The sequence below is a fragment of the Misgurnus anguillicaudatus genome, chromosome 10, assembly GCF_027580225.2.
Source record: "Misgurnus anguillicaudatus chromosome 10, ASM2758022v2, whole genome shotgun sequence".
Lineage (NCBI taxonomy): Eukaryota > Metazoa > Chordata > Actinopteri > Cypriniformes > Cobitidae > Misgurnus > Misgurnus anguillicaudatus.
The window spans coordinates 41,430,457-41,454,112 of record NC_073346.2 but is presented as its reverse complement, the minus strand read 5'-3'; the positions used below and the strand labels follow the sequence as shown (position 1 = coordinate 41,454,112).

At 35.5% G+C, this 23,656-nt stretch overlaps 3 protein-coding genes across 4 annotated transcripts; all 3 read right to left on the bottom strand.

The window, feature by feature from the left end:
• Positions 1-1,787: 1,787 nt before the first annotated feature.
• ethe1 (ETHE1 persulfide dioxygenase) lies at positions 1,788-5,935 on the bottom strand. The gene is made up of 7 exons (XM_055211621.2): positions 5,518-5,935; positions 4,516-4,660; positions 4,023-4,171; positions 3,651-3,780; positions 2,674-2,763; positions 2,455-2,571; positions 1,788-2,197 (listed from the first exon to the last, which is right to left on the bottom strand). Exons 1-7 carry the CDS (start codon positions 5,671-5,673, stop codon positions 2,151-2,153), a joined length of 834 nt encoding a protein of 277 aa, XP_055067596.2. The 5' UTR covers positions 5,674-5,935; the 3' UTR covers positions 1,788-2,150.
• Positions 5,936-6,913: 978 nt separating this feature from the next.
• On the bottom strand, positions 6,914-12,276 carry LOC129448917 (transmembrane protease serine 11D). The gene is made up of 10 exons (XM_055211620.2): positions 12,125-12,276; positions 11,040-11,520; positions 10,856-10,960; positions 9,802-9,936; positions 9,418-9,592; positions 8,157-8,335; positions 7,988-8,083; positions 7,777-7,919; positions 7,451-7,606; positions 6,914-7,263 (listed from the first exon to the last, which is right to left on the bottom strand). Exons 1-10 carry the CDS (start codon positions 12,137-12,139, stop codon positions 7,252-7,254), a joined length of 1,497 nt encoding a protein of 498 aa, XP_055067595.2. The 5' UTR covers positions 12,140-12,276; the 3' UTR covers positions 6,914-7,251.
• Positions 12,277-14,172: 1,896 nt separating this feature from the next.
• Positions 14,173-22,019, bottom strand: drd2l (dopamine receptor D2 like). 2 transcript variants are annotated; one of them, XM_055211618.2, is made up of 9 exons: positions 21,887-22,019; positions 21,040-21,082; positions 18,897-19,270; positions 18,631-18,740; positions 16,581-16,717; positions 16,100-16,305; positions 15,581-15,664; positions 15,176-15,494; positions 14,173-15,058 (listed from the first exon to the last, which is right to left on the bottom strand). In XM_055211618.2, exons 3-9 carry the CDS (start codon positions 19,242-19,244, stop codon positions 14,862-14,864), a joined length of 1,401 nt encoding a protein of 466 aa, XP_055067593.2. In that variant the 5' UTR covers positions 19,245-19,270; positions 21,040-21,082; positions 21,887-22,019; the 3' UTR covers positions 14,173-14,861. The 2 variants fall into 2 exon arrangements, with proteins under 2 accessions (XP_055067593.2, XP_055067594.2); XM_055211619.2 differs by lacking the exon at positions 21,887-22,019 and having other exon boundaries at positions 21,040-21,213.
• Positions 22,020-23,656: the final 1,637 nt, after the last annotated feature.

The window sequence follows — 23,656 nt, the reverse complement described above, 5'->3', positions numbered from 1 at the left end:
ATGAGCGCCTCAATCGAGTTTGAGACACGGACCGTGATGTCATCAACTCAATGAGTTCCCTTCAACAGGTGAAGTGAAAGTTAACTAACCTTACCATCAAACAAGAGATTTCTTAACTTAGAATGTGTTGCACAGCCTCAAGTATTCAACAGTAACACGACGATTTTATCACAATAGGTCGATTAATAATTACTACTAGTACTAATAATAAAATTAAATACATTTTGTAGAAAGTAAAGCTTTATTTAATATATTTTTGAATTTGAAAATATATTTAGTTTTAACCTTCATATTTTGGGGGCAACAAATAAATTTCTAATTTTACAACCCATATGACAAAAAAAAAAAATTCTGGTCAAAATATAAAAGTATGTATAAAATGTATAAAGTATAAGAATATTTTTGCAGTTGGAAAAATATTTAGTTTTTAACCTTTTCAAACCTATTATGTTTACAGGTTTGTAACATGCAACGTTTATTTTTATGTGACGTGAATATAAATGCTTTTATTCTGCTTAACTCAGCCGTAAGTTTTATTTATTTTTTACATTTTTTATAAATTATGCTTTTATGCATTTCTTTCCTTTTTTTTTAAGAAAAGCATCACACGCACAGTACAAGTATAAGAATATTATATAATGAAATGAAGAGAAAAAAAGCAAAATTAAACAAGAATAATAAATACTCATAGACATATGAACATAATCACAGTAACATGTGCATATACATATAAACAACTAAATAAGTCAGAGAAAGAGGGGGAAATGATGTGAATATAAATGCTTTAAAATATATTTATTTTAAAAATATATTTTAAAATATACAAATATTGCCAAAAATATATTTGTAAAAAATACTAAATATATTTCAGCACATATATTTTTTGCCACTTTTTGTATATTTTGAAATATATAAGATAATAATATAGTATGTGGGTACTCTAACACTTTATCCATTCTGTTAGACTTACAAAAACTTTTGTGAAAGTTTGTGAATGTAGTTTATAACAGTGAGTGTTGTTTGTATAATAGTACACAGAAGTGTGTGAAAGATCATGAGATTAAAAACACAGCAGGACGACAGGAGCCATAAATGACCGACACACTTAACATTCCAACTCAAGTATTAATGGTGTGAATGAGGATCACACTCTTGTGTAAATGCGCGCACACACACACAGAGCAGATGGAGTGGACAATGAGTAGTACACTAAACAGACATCTGCTATACACTAGTTAGTGTTACAATCTTCTGCATGACTGCAACAGAATAACTTCACTGGGCAAGATGGAGGTGAGAGGATTAATACACACATCATGTGACACTTGTTATGGTTTAGTAGGTTAAAGAAGACATTGTGTTCATGATTATCATTCACATCAGTGTGTGTCACACAATCTAAACTGGCAGTGGTTTTATTTTACTATGAGGTTCACTTACTGCCATTCAATTCACTCCCACATATAAGGGCATTGAGATTCCTCCAGTGTGTTACTTTATATTCCCATAATAAGACTTTAATGCTGATATATATTGCAGGTAACAGCACAACAGAGCAGTCAAGTTGAACTAAAAGTGGCAGCAGAATCAGAGCACAAAGAATAAAGAGCACAAATGACTTTCACCTCATTTCACTTGCAAATCACACACACCGGTTGTTTTTCATGACTGTCAAGGCTTCAGTCCAGTGTGTTATCATGTGTTTGTATGAGCTGGATATACATCTAGAGATGATTTAGGCCAAAACTTTACAGAACCACAAACACAATAACTACATAGCAGACTGATGAGGTTTAACCAAACAGATTTATTACAAAGATAAAATATCTGTCATACCATTAGTTTTACATCTTATTAAGATTACACATAAAATTATGATTATTTAAAGCATTTAAAGAAAGGCAATTTGATTTCTTACATGAAGCGATTGTTCAGCACATGATATAAAGTCTGACTCAAAGCATTTTATGAAATTCAAATATATTTTCATGTATGAAAGGACACAAAGTAATACTGACAAAAATTACAAACGCATAGTCATTTACCTCGTTCCTTAATATTCACCCTGAATCTCAACCCCATACCTTATTCATATTATAATAATCTCATTACATGCAGTGACATCAGGTCATCTTCATCATATTCTTCATTCAAACGTCGTGAAGACCACACACCAGGTTTGCAGGCACTGATATATCTGTGAATGTGACAAATAAATACATTAAAAATGTTATTTTTATATACGCCACACCTCATCAGGTCCGACCAGACTAAACCGCCTCACAGAATCATAAACTCTCAGAACTGGATTTACTCATTCATGTTCACACTCATCCTGCAATTATATATCAAACTTACAGCTGTCTTAAAGAAACACAAACCATCAAAGAAAACCATTAAAAACTTGTCTTCTCAAACAAAGAGTTCACCTGCATGAATAAATTGGTACTGTACCTAATTTTTTGGGTTTGGGTAGATTAAGATTGTTCATGATATTGACAAACTCGTCCTGTGATTTTGTCAGACGTGGATTAAATTTCTTCTCCTCATCCACAGTGGACACGGTTTGACCTTAAAACAAATAATGCACAAATAATAATGAAGTAAAATAATCATGAAGCAAGTTGCTGGAGGCACCAATAATCATGATGATATAATAATATAAAGACGTACCCTTGTAATCATGTGCAGGATAAATTAAACAGCTCCCAGGCAGACTGAAAATCTTCTTATGGATGGATTTGTACAATCTCTTAGGACTGCCTGTGTGCAGACAAATAAACTTTACTGTACCGCCACCGTCTGGACATTTCAAGTACAACAAACATTACAACAAAAACACTGATAATCTCACAATATTTAGCTTTAAGGGCTGCAATATATTCAATATTCGCTAGATATTTGCAATATTTTTGATGCAGATATTAAATTAAGCAACACTGTTAATATTACAGACACAATTTTAAAGGCATGATATGAAAAATACAAGATTTCTGCATTTAAATATCTAAAACTATTTAAATATAGTGCAGCGTTATATATTTTGTTTACATAATCGTTTACAAACCTTGAAGGGGTCTATTGTGCACTACATTTGGACTCGACTGTCAGAGTTCGCCTCCTAGTGGCAGTCGTAATGACATTTCAGTTTAATCGTAAATCCTTGTCAACATGAGAGAGAAGCTCATTCCAGCACAAGAGCCTTTAATCTACAAATGTATTTGAAGAGTTTCGTTGCAAAACGAGATAAATTCATTTTTAACATTTTTGTCAAAACATATTTATTATTATGTTATCATGTTATTATTTTGTTTTATGGTGCTACTTAGCTGTATTTTTTAAGTTATGAAGGTTTAATCAAAACAAACCAACTGCATTGGTTGAATTGATATTAATTGGAATGCACAACCAAAAAACAAGATTTCTGAAAGTTTTGCAACGAAACTCTTCATTTATACTTAATCATTTACTTATCAATAATCAATCATTTTAAACGGATTCAAGTGTTACTGATGAACTTAAAGAAAAAAGGATGAATAATTTTTAATGTGCTTTTCATATAGCAAGATATAAACTGAATATCATATAAGGCAGAACAACTACATAGCTAGAGATTGTGAGATGAACGAATAAAGTTCAAATCCAGTGACCTTGTTGAAAGTCAGTTCGTCCACAGCCCCTGATGAGAAGAGCGTCACCAGTGAAGGCCATACTCTGATCTTCAGTGACGTATGTCAAACATCCATCCGTGTGTCCAGGGGTCTCCAGGACCGACAGATACTGAACAGATCAAAAGTTATTATGAGCGAATGATAAGAAGATCAGAGCTTCACCTTTAACTCACACTGATAAACGCTTATTAATCCTCATGATAGTCCTGTCAAATATAAACTACAAGTCAAACTCCATATTTAGAGAAAATCACATAAACTCTCAGAAAAAAAAGAATATAAACAACATTTATATCAATATTCTGTCTGAATGTCTTGTATAGTGACTACAACTTTTGTAATAATTCATACGTGTTTTCCGAAAGCGATGCGGTCGCCCTCTGAGAGCTGAATGTCGGCTGCGGCTCCGCTGTGTTTGGAGATGGCACTCTTTAGCCCAGATATGTTCTTCTTTAACAGCCCCGTCCCGGTGATGTGATCCGCATGACAATGAGTGTTTACTGATAGACAACAGAAACACAAATCAACACACTCAGCTTTAAATGTTAGTTAAAGGTGGCAGCTGCTTATGATTCAATAAACATCATTCAAAGTTTAATGAGATCTGTGCAATGCCAAGAAAAGTTGTTTATGGACTGGTGAGAGGATTCTGGGTAAAAGTAGTCGTAACATTTAAAATTATCATGAATTGATATCAAGAATATTATCAGAGAGACTAAAAATTCCTGATTAAATAAACCGTGGATGGATGCGTGTGTGTAAATGTGTGTGTGTGTGTGTGTGTGTGTGTGTGTGCATGCATGTTTGTGCGTGCATGCATGTGTAAATGTGTGTGATATATTTAAGGCCACTTTGAGCTTCAGGCCAAGTTCATTGATGAGCTTCAGGTCTCTGTCTACAGTTTCCAGTACCGGATCGACGAGTACGGCCTCTTTCGTTTCTGTATCCGCCAGCAGATATGTGTACGTGCTGCTTTCAGCTTCAAACAACTACAGGAACAATAACAACAACAAACGTTAAGAGAGAAAGTCAGAATGAGTCAGCTAAACTTAACCACATGCTATTCATACACTACAACCACAACATTTACACCAGTTACTCAAGTAATTATCTTAAAAAGGGAACTGGTTACTTGGCATCTGCCAACACTACAGCAACCTAAAGTTAATTAGTTACAGTTACCATCATCATATTACTGTAAGAATAAAGCATTGTGGTGCTGGTAGATATTATATGGACGTGTAGTCAATTTGCTTTGATATTTATCATCTAATGCAGGGTGAGATTTGTGAAAAGATCTGGGGGGGGGGGGTGTATTGTTTGCACTATTATTAATTGGCTGTTTGATGATAATTAATCATGGGGGGATAGGAAGAAATTTTGTCCCACTGGGAATAAAAGAAAATTCACCAGAGGCAGGGATATAAAGACTTAAGGATAATCCCCCCACAGCAAATTTCTCCCTAATATAATGCAATGACATTTTAAACTGTAAGTTAAATATTCAAATATCTTTTACAGAAATAATTCATTTGCAAAAATTATTTAAAACTTTGCATTTAAACGTGTTGTGTTGTTTTGTCTTCATTTATTTATGTCTTCTTCGTTTATACTTTTAGTCGTTTGCAAACTTACACATATATTTAATTTATGCATGCACATGTTTTACTAAATTACTTCAAACTTTGAATGGATGTCATTAAATGGACTGCGCGTGCGTGTTAAATACATAAAGTACAGTATAAACAAAACAACAACAAACTTGCGCGTTTTATTTCTACATTTAATACACAAACACATTCACGTAAACTGCAGCTAAAATAAAGACAGACAGTAAAGATCAGACCTGTCTGAAGATCAGAGAGTCAGACGCCATGAACGCGCTGTAGAATCTTGCAGTAAACGCGACGCGTGTGCGATGAATCACCGGATCAGTGAGCGCGAGTCTGCGGCTCACAGCTGCTGCAGTCCGCAGTTTGTTTAACAGAAGTGTTGCGCTCATTTTGTTGTTATATTTGGAGTCTCCACCTCTAACTGAAGACAATCTGATATCAAATCTCTTTATAAACCCAACCCTAAGCCTGTAACGTTACGCGTCCTCTTCCGCGATCGTACTGATAGCGCGTTATCAAAGCGTTATAGCTCACCCTCACTTCTGTGCGCCTCAGATGTTAAACAGCTTTATATAGAGTTACTATATCTATAAATATAAATGTTTGCATTAACACGCGCGTGTGTGTGTATTTATATACATATGCACTGGGAAGAGTTATTGTTTTTTGAACTTCTAGGTGACCCATGACGTCATTGAACGGACGTGTTCGCACATGCGCAGTTAATGAGTGTCCGTAGTGCTGCACCCTGGCGGCGTGATTGAGAGAGAAAGTAAAAGATACGACTGAGTAATGATGACTTTACGCATTTTTTTTTTATTACTGGTGGTTTTATAAGGTACTTTAATTAAGGAACATATTTGTCGCAGGAACTGAAAGAATGGCATTATTGTCTAACCATATCAAAACACTTTAATAATGCGTCAGCTTTGATTGAATAATAACCTCTGCGTCTGTGAGAAAAACGTGGTCATGCAAATTCATCTTGGTTTTTTAAGTTCTCTTCAAAGTCTTTGAAATGACTGAAAAATACGATAGGATACTTTACTATAATCTGTATAATCGTTATTATAGTACTCTTAAATATATTGTAGTATACTTAAATATTCAAGTATACTACATTATTTACGATAGTTTATTAATTCACTATAGTTAATACAGAGTAATTACTATATTATACTACAATTTACAACAATTAGTACACAAAAATGATTTTCAAGAAAAAAATGTTCTTAGTATTTTTGTCTTGTTTTCAGTAAAAGTGTCTAAAAATTCTTACATTAAGATGATTTTTCTTTATGATCAAAACAACCCAAGAAAATAAGTCTAGTTTTTAGACCATTAATGTCAAATTTAAGTGATTTTGTGCATTAAACAAGCAAAAAAATCTGCCAATGAATGGGGTAAGCTAATTTTTCTTGAATTTAGTGTTTAGGAAAAATCTTCAAGATTTTTTTGTTTACCCCATTGCAAGATTTTTGTTTGTTTGTTTGTTGTATGCACAAAATCACTTAAATTAAATATTTTTGGTCTAAAAACTAGACTTGCTTTCTTGGGTCGTTTTGCACATCAAAAAATCATTGTAATGTATTTATTTTTTATATTTTTACTGAAAACAAGACAAAAATACTATAGATTTTCATTCAGATTCATCTTTTGCAGTGTAAATACTTGTATAGCATATTAAATAATTTTTTCATGTGAAACGTCTATGATGAACAGATAAAGTGCTGTGTAAAATATGTGTTATAATGGTAATAACAATAACACTCAAGACAAAGTTACAAATCATTTTTATACACAATATAGAAGAGATAAACAATATAAAGCTATTAAATTGTAACATTGTTGAAACTAGAATGATTGTTTTTATCATCTATTTTAAAATAAAACCATTATTACACAATACTGAATGATCTTGTCCTTCAAAATGCTTTATCTTGTGCAGTAGTCAATGAGAATTCCTCTTAAGTGCCTTCCTGAAATAATAAAAAATAATAAATGTTATATGATAGTGTTTTGATGAAACCTGAATATGTATTTAAGATTTATGGAATAGTTACAGCACAGATCTAAATATATACATACATAAATATAGAAATGTTTATATGTCAACTTTTTGCATGAAGCAAAGTATTATATGGTTTGTGTTTATTGCACACATACATTAATATAAAGATCGATCCATTGCAGAAGTTGAGTGACTCGAGTGTAGACACCGGGTTTGTTGGGTCGTCCACAACCTTCACCCCAACTAACGACACCGGCTAACCTCCAGTCACCTGCTTCAGTTTTACACACCAGAGGACCTCCGCTGTCACCCTGACACACACACAGACATCTCTTTTAACATGAAATATGACAATATTATCATCATCCATTCAGATTGTGCAGTACAGTGTCTTACAGAAGGTCCAGAATGATGAAGATCACATGACCACAGTCATTTTCCACTGAAGAAACTCACATGAGTTTAGTGATTCAATATCTACCTGACATGAATCCACTCCTCCCTCCATAACACCTGCACAAAGCATTCTGGGAGTGAGCAGAGAGCCATAGACAAATGACTGTGAGCACAACGAATCACCAATCACCTGAACCAAAGCCTGCCTCAGGTGCGGAGACAAAAAACCTGTCGAACAGTAAAACACTGAACGATATCTGAATGAGAAGGTAACACTAAAAAGGATCTCTTCTCACCTCCTTCTCGCGTGTAACCCCAACCTGTGACCCAGCAGGACGATCCGGGTGGAAATGAATCTCTCACGTGAGGTAAACACACAGGTCTCACTCCATCTAAGGAGGTAATAATATGATAAGTGCTATATGCTAGAGGTGATATCTGTTACTATCAGATGAGAATCTTTACCTTCCATCTGTATGTCAGACTGTGTGCGCAATAGGCACAGGTCGTAATCATTGTTATCCTTTGAGAATTTGGGGTGAGGATGTATCTGCAGGGTGTTATAGCGTTTCCCTTGAGATGAATCTGATAGACTCACAGTATCAACCACAATGACCCAATCAGACTCATCCATCATGTTATATCTGTCAGATAAGACAAAACAACAGCTGGATGTATAATAAACACAATTTGCGAACTTCATTCACTTAAAGAGTTCATATTAGTACCTCAGAGGTAACCATTTATCACCATTCTTTCTGACAGTGGATTATTAGGAACACCATACTAATACTGTACCCTTTCGCCTTCAGAACTGCCTAAATTCTATGTGTCATTGATTCAACAAGGTGCTGAAAGCATTCTTTAGAAATGTTGGCCCATATTGATAGGATAGCATCTTGCAGTTGATGGAGATTTGTGGGATGCACATCCAGGGCACGAAGCTCCCGTTCCACCACATCCCAAAGATGCTCTATTGGGTTGAGATCTGGTGACTGTGTGCTGTGGCATCACAAATGCTTTGCTGCATACCTCGGTTGTGAAGAGTGGTTATTTCAGTCAAAGTTGCTCTTCTATCAGCTTGATTCAGTCAGCTCATTCTCCTCTGACCTCTAGCATCAACAAGGCATTTTCACCCACAGGACTGCCACATACTGGATGATTTTCCCTTTTCACATCATTCTTTGTAACCCTAGAAATGGTTGTGTGTGAAAATCCCAGTAACTGAGCAGATTGTGAAATACTCAGACCGGCCCGTCTGGCACCAACAACCATGCCACGTTCAAAATTGCTTAAATCACCTTTCTTCCCATTCTGACATTCAGTTTGGAGTTCAGGAGATTGTCTTGACCAGGACCACACCCCTAAATGCATTGAAGCAACTGCCATGCGATTGATTGATTACATAATTGCATTAAAGAGCCAGTAAGAGTAAGAGTCGACTCCCTGCTTTAGAAGCCAATAACTTTATTAATCGTGCACTTTTTGGTTCAACTACTTTACACGTTGTTTACATTGATGGACAGCTACACGACACACTGCAATAAAGGTTAGTTTCGATTTTGGATCTGTGTGGCTCTTTAATGAGAAATTGAACAGGTGTTCCTAATAATCCTTTAGGTGAGTGTATCTGCATTTTTACATGGGCTTAAAATGCAGCCCATCCCATTAGAATTCTGAGTTTAAAAGCAACATTCAGGCATTTATTTGTTCATGTTTTACTCACTCTTCAAAGCAATGGGCGGCTGTGATGACCCAGCGAGGAGTTACGATGGCTCCTCCACAGACGTGTTTACCCTGCCAATGTAAACTAGTCTGCCATCCCCACTGATCCCTTACAGCGTCTGTGCCACCAACGATACGCATCTCACGAGAAACATCTCTCACTGAAGATGAGCAATCTATTAGAAAAGACCACGAGACAAGGTGAGAAATGACAAATAATCCAGACTGAAGAAGGAAGTTCTGTCATCAGAATTGCCCTTGTGCCCTGTATGATAACATCACACATAACTGAACTTGAAGGTGAGACAATGATGACAACACTTGACTATCACTGTAATATATTCACACGTGACTGCAGATCTCCGCTCTGATAGGCTGTTGGTACCTGAGGTGATGTTGACTGTGAGATTTGCCGGATATTTTCCTGAGATGAAGGGCATCTGTGTGATGCTGCAGTTTTGTTTATCACCAGCAGCTGTGTGAAAGTCTCGCATTTTATTCGGGAAACACACCAATTTCACTAATGAGAAAATAAAGTGAGTTATCCATCAATGATCTTGAAGAAGAATTACATATACACAATTAAATTAAAGATGCTTTAAAGGTTCAAAGCATTTCTTTAATAAATCATTTTTCACTACAAACAAAAAGGTTCCTTGGATGTTAAAGGTGCCAAAAATCGCATCGTAATAATCCGTTAAATTGTTTTCTGATTATATACAAAGAAGGTTTGTGTAAGGGTTGTGTTTGTGTTTTGTTGTAAGTCTTTTATTATGAAGTTCTGTCTTTCATATTCATGTCTTTTATTTTGAAATGTTCATTGTCATGGTTTTGTCATGCTTCCTTATTACCTGATGTGTCATGTTCTGATTGGTTGTCTTTAAAATGAAATGGTCTATTATGACCTTATTTGGAAGGGTCATGAATAATAATGTTAAGCTCTGCTCTGATTGGCTGTTTCTCCTTCAGTAGCTCTGTGTGTGTCTTATGTTTACACACATAGTAGAACTTCAGCCTAAACGCTAGCATATAACACTAACTAGCATATAGCATTAACTAGCATATAGCGCTAACTCAGCAGTCATAACTTTGTTTTTAGAATTGTAGCAACATTGTAATTAATTTAATGTGTAATTTAATGTTGTGGTGTACATCTGGACTGTAACGTCACAGTTGGTGTTATGTTGTGATTGGTCTGTTTTCCAGCGCTCTTTTTCATGCATGAGGTTTACATAAGAAGGAGAAAACAATTGTGTTTGAGGCTCATTATGTCATTACCTTGTACACAACTCTTATTATTCATCTATGACTACATAAATACAGTTTCATATTCTATGGCACCTTTAAAGGTTCTTTATTGGGTAAAAATGTTTCTTCTAATGCATCGTGAAGCACCTTTATTTTTAAGAGTGTGTGTTTGCAGGTGTGTCATGATGTACCTATTATAGTAGTACAGACTAAGAGGATGATGACAGCAGATATGAGGGTTGTTCTTAATGCCAGCCGTGATGGAGATGATGGCCAGAATCTGAACCCAGAGACATCTGTAAGCACAATACAGAAAGGGAATTATAATAGTTGTCTTTAATATTTATACAAGCAGACATCTGTCTGTAAGCTCACCAGAAGACGAGCTCTTAGAAGCAGCAACAGTGACGTCTCTTTCCTCCAGATGACTCTCTTTTAAAGATGCTTTAGGGTCAATGAGAGTGTTTTGAGGAAGATAAGGCATGATCACTGACAGTGTGTAGAGAGGTAAATCAGAAACTCTTAACAGCTGAAGACAAGCAGGAGATGTCATCATGTGTGTGTTTGTAGGGATGTAGGGTGTAAGAGGTGTCATCGGGTGTGTGAGGTGAAGAGAGAAGGGTGAAGAGATTCCTCCTCTATAAAGAGGAAGTGTTTGATGTTGAGGAGTTACATCTGAGCAGTCACAGATAACTTCAGGTGTTACTGGAGCTGACATCAGAGCAGCCGCTGTGTTTAATGGTTTTGGGCAGGTGGTCAGCGCATGTGGAGGAATCCCAGTGGATGTATGAAGACATGGCTGGAAGATCTTTAGAGATGCACTGGTGTCCTTTGCTGGACTGATTTTATAGAAACCCTGAACACATTGAAAACATCGCGGATTTAGAACATAATAAAGATTCATTCACATTTGATCATCGTCCATTTTTATAAAAAAAAGCTTAATAATAAAATTGAATTCCTTTGCAATCAAATATCACTATTGATACAGAAATGTTGTATTATCCCTACCTAATAAACTGACCAATATACACCTACAATATACAGTAAAAACAAAAATATACTTTCATATACAGTACTGTGTAAAGGTCTTAGGCCACCATTAGATTTGGTGTTTTGCAATTATATAGTGATCATACATAACTATTTCTCAGTCTTTTTATTACAATACAATCAGAAAATACAGAAAATGTGTATGTAGTATAAAAAACAGTATAAAAGTAAAGCTGTCAAGTATTTGGGTAAACTCCCTGAATGACTTCAGGACTTAAAAGCGCAAGATGTGTTTCGTGCCAAGAGAGGTCAACACTAAATACTGACTGATGTCTGAAGAAAACATTTACTTCAATAATTTTATACATGCTTCTGAATGTGTCTGGACTTTATTTTCACAGTGAATCAGACTATTAAGAAAGTTTAAACAAATGCATAAACAAATACTCAGAAAGTCTTGCTCTTACCTGAGCAAAAGCCATGAGATCAGTAAAGACAAAAGTCCATTCTTCAGAAGACTTCAGGTGACAACGGCAGAAGATCTGGGTGAGAAGCTTGAATAAAAGTTGAAAAACCTTGACAACATCTCAACAGAAGAAGAAGTGGAGATGCTGATCTCAGTCCACAGCGGTGCAGCTGTAACAGATAGCGGCTCACAGGTTGATGAAAAATGCATGTAGATTATTGTTAGACGGGGTCAGAGTTCAGCGACTGAGCGTGAAATATAGAGCCGGCAAAAACAACTGTGACTCAGCATCTACTGAACTTACATTTAACCACCAGATCACTTCATCATATCACATATCACAGCATTTCAACACAATACCTGCTTCCTATTTCTTATGTGGTGTTTAGTGCTGAAGCATATTCAAAACTAATGATTGTAATAACAGAAGATGCATGTGTGTGGGTTGGTTTATGGGGACATGAATAGTTGCGTATAATGACATGTTAACTATGCTATAATCATGGTTTACAGGAGGTGTCCCCATAAACTGAAACGTTATAAAAACATACTAAATGGTTTTTGTGACATTGGGGTTAGGGACTGGGGTAGGTGAATAGAATATAACAGTTTGGATAGTATAAAATGCATTGCATCTATGTCCCCGTAAACCACATATGCCAACGTGTGTGCATGTGTGTGTGCGTGCGTGCGTGCCTGCGCGCGTGTGTGTGTGTGTGTGTGTGTGTGTGTGTGTGTGTGTGTACGTTTGTGAATCCTGAATTAACAAACAGATCACAATACATTTTGAGAGTCAGCAGTTGATTTATGAGAGCAACTTTACATCATGAAGAAAGACAGAAGATACAAGCATCTCTCAGTCTCATGTCATATTATACATTTTATTTTTCTGTTATAGTGACTGTTTCATCTTTAGTAAACAGGATGATTTTTCCCATTGCTCACAACCAGAAACTTTAGTGAGCTGACAGTATTTTAAGTTATCATAGGCTTGCAATGTGAAGGCTTTTTTAAGCAGGAAAGTCTTTTGGACATCTGAGGACAAATTCCAGAATGAATCAGAAAATAAGTTACTCCTTAAAAGTAATAAAAACATTTTAGGAAAATCACACTGAGCTGACAAACTCCAACAAACACTTTTCTTTGGTGTTTATTAGATTGGTGTGAAATTGACCCATTACATGTGACCCTGGACAACAAAACCAGTCTTAAGTCTTAAGTAGCATGTGTATATTTGTAGCAATAGCTAACAATACACTGTATGGGTAAAAAGGTCGATTTTGATTTTATGCCAAAAATCATTAGGATATGTAAAGATCATGCTCCATGAAGAGAGTTTGTACATTTCCTTCAGTAAATATATAAAAACTAGAACAGTCAAAAGATTAATTGTGATAAAAAAAATAAAAGTGTGTGTTTGCATAATATATTTGTGTGTATTTTGTATAATTACTATTTAGGCTATATATAAATACACAGATGTATAAATGTAAGATTTTTTTATTTTTGTATATTTTTAATTTATATATTATATAAAATATATTTAAAAATAAATAAATAAATAAATATATATGTAAATGTTTCTTAAATACATATATGCAAGTGCATACCTATAGTCACGTAGTTTTGGTTATCGTATCACGAATTTGTTACTCAACTGTTTCGGCCTATTTTCTTACCATGGTCGCTTCAGTTTAGGGTTAGATTTACATAAAATGACATCCTTACCCAAACCCAACTCTTAACCCTAACACCAGGTGACAACGTTTAAAAATGTAGAAAATATAAAAGAATAACTAAAAAAAAAAAAAAATTGTATAAACCAATACTTCAAGTGACATCCTAATGCAAACACCAAATCTAACCCTAAACTGAAGCAAAAATGGTTTGAAAATAGGAAAAAGCAGTTGAGTAACAAATACGTGACAATGACACATAAACACGTGACTATAGGTAAATAATTTTGTGAGACCAGGTAGCGTATTTATATATACAAAATAATTACACACAGTGCACACACACACACATATTATGCAAAATCAAGCTTGTTTTTTATATGCAATTAATTGCGGTTAATTGTTTGACAGCCCTAAAAAAATGTTTGTGAGTGAATGTAGTTACTAAGGACTTCATTTGGACAACTTCAGACAATATTTAGATTTTTTTGCAAGCTCAGATTCCAGATTTATGGAAAGCTTCTGTATTCATGTATAAATCTCAATGACTGGTTTTGTTGTCTATGGTCACGCATTGTATTTTATATCTTATTATCTGATCTTATTTACAGCATGTGTGTAGAAATCATATTGTCACATCATTTTCAATATAGTGTAAATCAGTGGTTCTCAAACTTTTTCAGTGTGCGGCCCCCTTTGTGTACGGTGCATTTCTTCATGGCCCCCCCAAAGAAAATTTATGACAAAAAACTGTTCTTAAACTTCACATTTTAATTAAACAAAACATTAAATTATGCAAAGTAGTGCTGCCTTATTATTTTAGGTTTAATTTCACAGAATTCAAGATAAATTAATGTATTTTATAAAAAATGTATAAAACTGGGGCCCCCCTGGCACCATCTCGCGGCCCCCCTGGGGGCCCCGGACCCCAGTTTGAGAACCACGGGTGTAAATCATTAGTTTAAATCTCAGTAATCTTCAGATAATCTCTGCGGATAGTGAGTCAAAGCTGATATATTTCGCTTCAGTTTTGAGGATCTGATTCAGACGTCAGATGTGTTGTTAGCAGTGCAGGATTTTAATAAAGGCTTTACGAAACTCAATGTTGAATGTGGTGTAGATGACGGGGTTTACGGCACTGTTCAGGTATCCCAGCCAGGTGACAGCGCTGTAAAGTGATGGAGAGATACAGCAGGTACCACAGTGAGCCTTCAGCACGTGTGTGAGGAAGAACGGTAACCAGCATATGATGAAAACACCTGCAGAGATCATAACATATAGACTCAACTGCTGTAAATAAACAAAACTGTACTTTATTTTATTATAATGAAGTGTGTGTGTACGGTGTCCAAAGTGTTTATGGTCATTCTTCTCACCTAAAACAATAGCCAACATCTGAGTGGCTTTTCTTTCTTTCTGTTGTGAAAATCTTCCCCTCTCTCTCTCCTTCGCTGCGACACCTTTCTCTCTTTCTGTACGTTTCTCGCTCCATCCGTGCCGTCCGTGTGCGTTCTCCTTTAGGGTGACCCTGCGAGGGCCCGGGGCCGAGCGCGTGGAGCCGGGGCGAGTCGGGCTGGGAGCCACAGAGAGAGAGATTTTAGCTCGTCCGGACTGATGCGTCTGCTCTCTCTCTTGATTCAGAAAACACACCGGCTCCACGTCCAGAGGATGAACCAGAGCCTCCGTCGCCAACGTCTGCAAACAGAGAAGCAGACGATCGCACACATTCACCTTCAGACGGTCACAGAAATGAATGTGCAAGAAGGTCAAGAGTTCTTCACCACTTTCTTGCGGTGTGGAGCATCTGTAGGCGGTCTCAGGATTAAAGTACACAACTTCACATCCTCAGGGTGAGTACACTTATTCTGACAAACAAACACACAAACACATTCATGTATCAAAGATCGGACATGTTTCTTTCATTTTAAAATCTTAGTAGTAGCATTGCATTAGCAGCACAAAAGTTTGAACCCAGAGAACACACTGATAAAAAATCTATACAGATAAAAGCATCTGTCAAATGCATAAATGTAAATGTAAAACACAGCCAAAGGGAATAATATATTAATGTCATATAAATACACTTTTAGACATTAAGGTTAGTAAGGTTATAATGGTTAGTAAGAAACAAAATGGTTCCTGCTCATTACAGTGATAATAACACATGTCAAGAAGTGTCATATTAATTCAGTTATAAACAAAGAAACGCTTTCGGTTTGGCATCCTACAGATTTTATAAACCTCACGACAGCTTTTATATTTATGTGTATGGTAAAACGTATTGAATTTTCCCAGCATACCTTGCGAGGTCTCGGTCCATCTCCATCTCCTGAGTGAAGGCCATGTCTGCGTGAAGGTGCGGTTCGTCTGCCCCGTCTGCGCAGAACCACACAGATCTGCGCATACACCAGCAGTGTCACAATGAAGGGCACGTAAAAAGACGCAACAGATGAGTAAACCACAAACGCTGGATCAGCGAAACTGCAATCTCTCCCCTCCTGACTGGCTGAAAGACAAAGAGCAGAAAACATCACACGTTTGACAGTCAAATTAAGCTTTTTAAGATGACTTCTCAGTCTTATAGACAATCCTTATTAGATTTAGTATTGAGTCAAATACACGAGAAACTAAGGAAAAGAAAAACTGAAAATATTTCACAGAAAAGTCATAAATAACATAAGTACATCTCTGTATGGGCATTGTTTATAAGACAATGATTTAGAGATCAGTCTTGTGTTTATATCATTTAATGATGAAACAGATCAGATCAGAACACAATACCTGTGTTATTGAGTCCAAACAGTAGTGGACATGATACAGCGAATGAAAGAAACCATACAGCAGCGATCATGAGCGTGACTCTTCTTCTGGAGCTGTAACGTGTGTTATACAATAAAGGCATAGCCACAGCCGTGTACCTGCAAAATTTATAATATAATCACAACTATTACACAATAGACATTAACTACATACTCAATGCTTACTCCTCTGGTGCTTTTAAAAATGAGGAAAATCATTGAAGTAGGCATCATGAATGAGTTAAAAATTATGTGTTTTATTCTTTGGTAAATGGTTGATGTGATTTGGGTATGTTTTTATGTTGTATATTTGTATAATCTTGTTATTTGTGGCTGATTTTCTTGGCCAGGTCAATGTTGTAAAAGAGATTTAATCTCAATGAGTTTTTAAAGGCGGAGTGCACAATGTTTGAAAGCCAATGTTGAAAACGCCCCTACTCCAATAGAATCTTATAGACCCGCCCACACATACGCAACCCCGGCAAGGATATAGTTTAGTAGACACGCCCCTTACTGCTGATTGGCTACAAGTGTGTTTTGGTAGTCGGCCTGACTCCCTTTTTTCAAACATTGTGCACTACACCTTTAACCTGATTAAATAAAAAGAACTGAGGTGCACAGTGTTTACTACATTATTAGAAATAGTAAAGACAGTATTGTGTTAATGTGTTGCATTAGGCAACCCTATATCACGCAAATACGTGACTATTTCACGTATGGACCAACGTGAAAATGTTATGTTTTGCCTAGTTTGAACGTGAGCATGTCTCGCTATTCTGTTTGTGTCACTGTCACGTATTGGTTACTCAACTTTTTTGTCCTATTTTCAAACCATTGTCGCTTCGGTTTAGGGTTAGATTTGGTGCTTTGGTATTTTTTAAACTTTAACCAAATGTCGCCTGACGTTGGGGTTAGAGTTTGTTTAGGTAAGGATGTCATTTTATGTAAATCTAACCCTAAACCGAAGCGACAATGGTAAGAAAATAGGACAAAAAAGCTGAGTAACCAATACGTGACAGTGACACAAACAGAATAGCGTGACATGCTCACGTTCAAACGCGGCAAAACGTGACATTTTCACGTTGGTCCATACGTGAAATAGTCACGTATTTGCGTGATATTGTGTTGCATTAGGATGATCTAACATTGATTAGTCTGATCAAAGATTGATTTCTGAATTATTCAGATTTGATTTTAGGCAAATGAGAAGAGAATAACATGAACATTTTATGCGTTATACAGGTAACAGCTAAAGGGTGTCAATCATTTGTTGTGTTATCATTTTTAACTACCCATAAGAACCTATTTATTTAAATCAAATGGTTGTTCATTTTCTTTACCAAATAGAAATGTTTTCATCACAGGTAATACATTTTCATCATTTTTTTCTGGTTTGTCTCACTAACAAATTATTTTAATATGTTTGGACAAAATGATACTTTCAATGAAAAAATTGACATTAGATATAAACGAATTATACTTTAGATTACAAGTCTTCATTTATTTCTACATTAAAATATGTTTTTTGAGGTGACAAAACTTTCTTTTATTTGTATAGCATGTAAAACAACCGTGTTGTATCGTAAAAGAGATTAGAAAGTAGAAAAACTCAAAAAACTGCATTTTGATATGAATAAATGTCCTTTCTGTTCATATGAGACCTTAAAGAAAAAAGGTTTTGGCTTTGAATAGACACAGACATCAGATAAGGACAGAAGTGAAATCCATGAGTCACATTTATTTTCTTTAACCTTTTCTCTTTCAACAGAAATGAAATACATAAAATAGCACGACTTATCATTCATATTCATCTGCTTTAATGTTTTCAGCACATTTATGAAAATCTTCAACAAAACATATAATTCATTATCTACTCTGTCTGTATTTCAACTTCGCTGTTAGACTTTAGACAACACTTACAATAACAGAAAGCTCAAGATTTGTGTTAAGTAAAGCTGTAAAGCTATAATACAAGTAAATGTGTAATATATGAGTATAAATGAGCTGCAGTAAATGTGAGGTAAAAGTGTCACCTGTCAATGCTGATGGCACATAAGTTGAGAATGCTGGCTGTACACATCATAACATCCAATGTGAGAAGAACATCACAGTGAATTCGGCTGAACCTCCATTCACCTACGACCTGTCAGAAACATCATCTCACACATCCATCACTAACCGAGATTATCAGCATAAAGTCAAAACTGAATCTATTAAACCTGTCTTTGACACATAAAATCAAACTGTGACAGATTGTCAGTCAGTCAGAGATTGAGATCTGCACTGGATTGATACTGACCTCCAGATAGACGCCCCACGGCATCACCAGCGTGGCTAAAAGCAGGTCAGACACGGCCAGAGACACGATGAGGTAATTGGTGGTGGTCTGAAGAGCTTTTTCTCTCGACACAGCCACACACACCAGCACATTGCCGAACACCACGCAGAAGATTAACAAAACCAACAACACAGCGTAGAAGTTATACGGTGGAGAGGATGGAGATGGAGGCACGGAGCAGTTTGACTGAGAGATGAATGAAGACAGAGATGGAGAGAGGCCTGAAAACGACATGGAGGATGATGAAGAAGAATGAGGGGTCGGGGCAGCGCTGGAGATGTTGTCTTCAGTCCTGTTGACATGAACCATTATGAAGATCCTCTGGGCACAGACACCTGACAGGACACAGATGAAGTTCATTTATTTTGGGGTTAGACTTCTATAAAACTTTCTTGACAGCCAAACTTTTGTCTTGTTTTAGCCTATAGACGTCTGGGCTGTTTTTGGACCCATATTAGAGGCCCTTTTAACACTACAATGCATGCCAGTAAGGTTTTGTGGGATTTACGAAATGTCTGTCTGTCTGTCTATGAGCTAAAGCGAGATTCAGATGAATCTTTTACATTGTATGAAGTCTAAATGAAGATTTATATATATAGTCTCTCTGCTGGCGGACTGAACCGAGCTATGGATGAGCACATTTAACAGCCTCCGAGTCCGAAAGCAACAAAAATCACTCAGTGTAAAAGCTGAAGTATTGTTGTATTTTCAACAGAATGTTACTGTAGAGACCGCTGACCTTGCTGTTGCAATTTAACACAGAGCCCAATCAAACACCTGTTCATGACACATTTCTAAAGAAACTTCAGCTAAAACAGAACAACAATTATCTTTCATATAGATTTAATTTTAATGTTAATTATCGAGAAATGCATTAACACTGTAACAGATGATTACATGTCTGTACGGTATCATCCATTAATATGCATGCAAGACAATACATAGACAACAAATTGAGTAAACAATAGGAGTCGTCCACAGATGCACTGCTTTTGCATTGAAAATGAGAAGCTTTTCGAATAAAGGTGACGACTCATTTGATCAGAGACACATATTAAAAATCAAACGCTCACACATCTCTACAAATGATATTAGTGCTGGACAAGGGCTTAAAGGGATAGTTCATCCAAAAATGAAGATTCTGTCATCATTTTCTTATCATCATGTTATATCAGTTTCTTTATTCTGTTGAACACATAAGGACACTGCAAAACAAATGACTTTCTTACTTAGTATTTTTCAGTAAAAATATTTTTTAATTCTTAAATCAAGAAGCATTTTCTTGATGAGCAAAATGACCTAAAGTCTAGAAAATATGTCTAGTATTTACACAAAAAATATAAAATGTATGTGAATTTTTTTGCACATTTTTTTACAAATTCACTTAAATTATATTTCTTTTGTCTAAAACTAGACTTCTTTTCTTAGGTCATTTTGCTCATCAAGAAAATACATCTTGATTTAAGAATTTTTGCTGTATTTATACTGAAAACAAGACAACAATACTAAGCAGGAAAGTAATTTTTTTGCAGTGAAGATATTTTGATAAGTTATGGTTTGAACTCAGTTGATGATACCCATTGACTTCCATAGTAGGAAAAACAAATACTATGTGCTTACAATCAATTATTAAAACAACATGAGGGTGAAAAAATGATGACACAATTTTCATTTTTGGGTGAACCATCACTTTAAGGGCCATGAAAAATGTTTCATTCACTTTCTATAAAAATTGAGAACTAAAAAATATAAGAAAATGCGAGGAAACTGAAAAGCATTAAGAAGGATCCAAATGTATGAGCCACTTTTTGCATTTTAACAAGAAAATATGGATTTAAAAACTGAACAAAAAAGAATGAATGTGACATGACACATGCAAACAGTTGACTTATTCACCAAATACCCATCACCAAAATATCATCATTCTGGAATTAAATTTAAGTTAACATACAAACCCAACAATAAAGAAAACTTGCATTTATCACACTAACATGTAGTTACTGTAATGTATCCCATCAGTTAAACTCCATGCAATAATGATAACTGTTCTCAGTACAGTAAACGGTGTATAACACAGCAAGAAACATCAGACAAAGTGACTTACAGTTTTGTTATTCAGCTGATATTTTCACATCTCATCAAACGTCCTGCAGTGAAAAGAACAGAAACACTTCTTCATAAAAGCACTGAAGATTGAAGATGGGATTAAAAATGCACTTATTCCTCGTGCACATTGCAGTAAATGCACCTGCTCATCTGCTCATCCTCTCTCTCTCTCTCTCTCTCTCTCTCTCTCTCTCTCTCTCTCTATCTCTCTCTATCTCTCTCTCTATCTCTCTCTCACACACACACACACACACACACACACACACACACACACACACACACACACACACACACACACACACACACACACACACACAGAATCATCTCTGCTCAGTATTAATCACATTTAACATTAACATTATCTATCATATTAACATGTCTAACAGTTATTATTTCTTTGAACTAACGGGCGCGGTGTTAATGAAATATGTATAAAAGATTGCCACAATAACGCGCATAAAACCCGGATAATGTGATTTTATAAGTGAGGTCAAACGGCGGATATAAACAAATAATTCATAATGCATTGTTTGCATTATGAGTTTAAATGACACGAAGCACATTAAAATTGTTTATAATAACACTTAAAACTCCAGCACGAGCAGCTTCTGTATTAATGCGCCGCGTTGCTTGGCAACCGCCTCTATATATTAATCAGTTATGGACTATATTACCTGGCGGAAGAGTTCATATATTTATGAATTAAAGAGATAAAGGTATACATGGGCGTAGCCAGCTATGAAGCCACCGAGGGGTCCGACGTCCGGACCGAGGTCAATTTTTCATGTTAAAAAATAAAATGTTAAGTTCACTGAATGACTAATCAGTAATTTAAAATGACTCACATTGGCATCCGCGTATATAATTAAGTTTGGACAGTTTACTGTAAAATGTTAGCGTAAAATGACGGACGCCACATCAGACAGCCAGCGACAAACAAGCAGTAGCAGAGCGACGCGATCGATCTCATTCATTTAGCCAGTGTTGCCAGATCCCATTGTTAAAAATCCTCTTTAGACGTAGTGTTTAATGTTTTAGCACAGGGGTCTCCAACCTTTTTAAGAGCAATGGATACTATAAATTTAAAATGTTAACATACATAAAAGTAGCCAAGCTAATATAAAAGATATGTAATAAATAAATATTACAATTGAGACTATAGAATGTGCTTTGGCGGGCAAGCTGATGTTTTAGCATTTAATGTGACACTTGAGAAACGTATAAAGTGAGAATGTGCAGGTTGTTGTTAGAGATGTCTTTGATTTATTTCTGAAAGACAAGGTCTGAACTTTTCTTTAAGGCCTTTTTTTCGTACCAATATCTGGCAACACAGCACCTAAACAGTAATCAGATGGCACATCATTCAGTGTGGGCAGGTTATTGCTGACATGGCGCGCAATGATTATTTATGTAAGAAACTATTTATACACTAAAAATCTGTAGAAAGTAGCACAGGTACAAAGATGTAGAATAAATGTATTTAAATTAAATATGCCAAATAAATGTAAACATTGGCCATGAATTTTTTTTTATTCAGTTAGGAGTTTCATAAGAGCACTAAACAAAGTTCTTCTTTATATAACCTAATATTGCTTATTAAAACGATTAATAGAATGCTATAATAAGCATTGTTTAATGAAAATAAATTAATTATCCAATGTATATCCAAAGTGTAAAATGGCAAAAATGCTAAGACAGAATAGATAAGGTAAAAATGAAGTATGCTTGAATCTACTAAAACTACATTTAATAACTATTTTATAAACGTTATGCATTACAAATATACTAATGAAGAGTATATAATTCTAATTGAGTACTTCAATGCACCTGAAAAACTATACAATACCAGTAACACTTAAATAGATGTCTAGTGTTGACATAAATGTTTTCTCTGAAAGTTTCTAGATCATCTAGAGGCCACAGAGCAGTAAATCACAGATCCAGATTAAAGTGAATTCTTTAAAGAACTGCACGTGTCTGTTATGAATAGCTTTAATATGTGAGCCACATGAAACCACGCACATATCAGAGACCCAGTTAAAAGACCACATAAATCACAACAGATGAGTCAAGAGGCAAGCAAGACTTGATAAATACATGAGACCTGGACAATGACATAGACAGATTTTTCGCTCTAGGTCAAGATTTTCTCTTCTCTTTAAAATTATAAATGACTCAAGGACAAATGTTTAAATGCAGGAATAGAGAATCTACTAATGAAAGATGTTAAAGGTGCCAAAGAATGCATTGTAATAATGTTAGATTGATATCTACATAGAAGGTTTGTGGCTTTATTAAGTGCAAAAATGATTCAGAGACAGTTTTACATGTCCATTTACAACCCTATTTGCCTTTAGACTGGGCAATAAATAATAAATATTTATTTGAAAGGGTCATGAATAATAATGTTGAGCTCTGCTCTGATTGGCTGTTTCTCCTTCAGTAGCTCTGTGTGTGTGTAAACAGATTTTGTGTTTGAGTCTGTATCAGATTTTGAGGAATAATCAATTGTTTGGAGATTGTTAATGGACGTTTCTGAGTTGTAAGTTTGTGTTTTTTTCAGTATGGATCTGCAAAACGTAACTGTAACGTCAATAGTAGAACTTCAGCCGAAA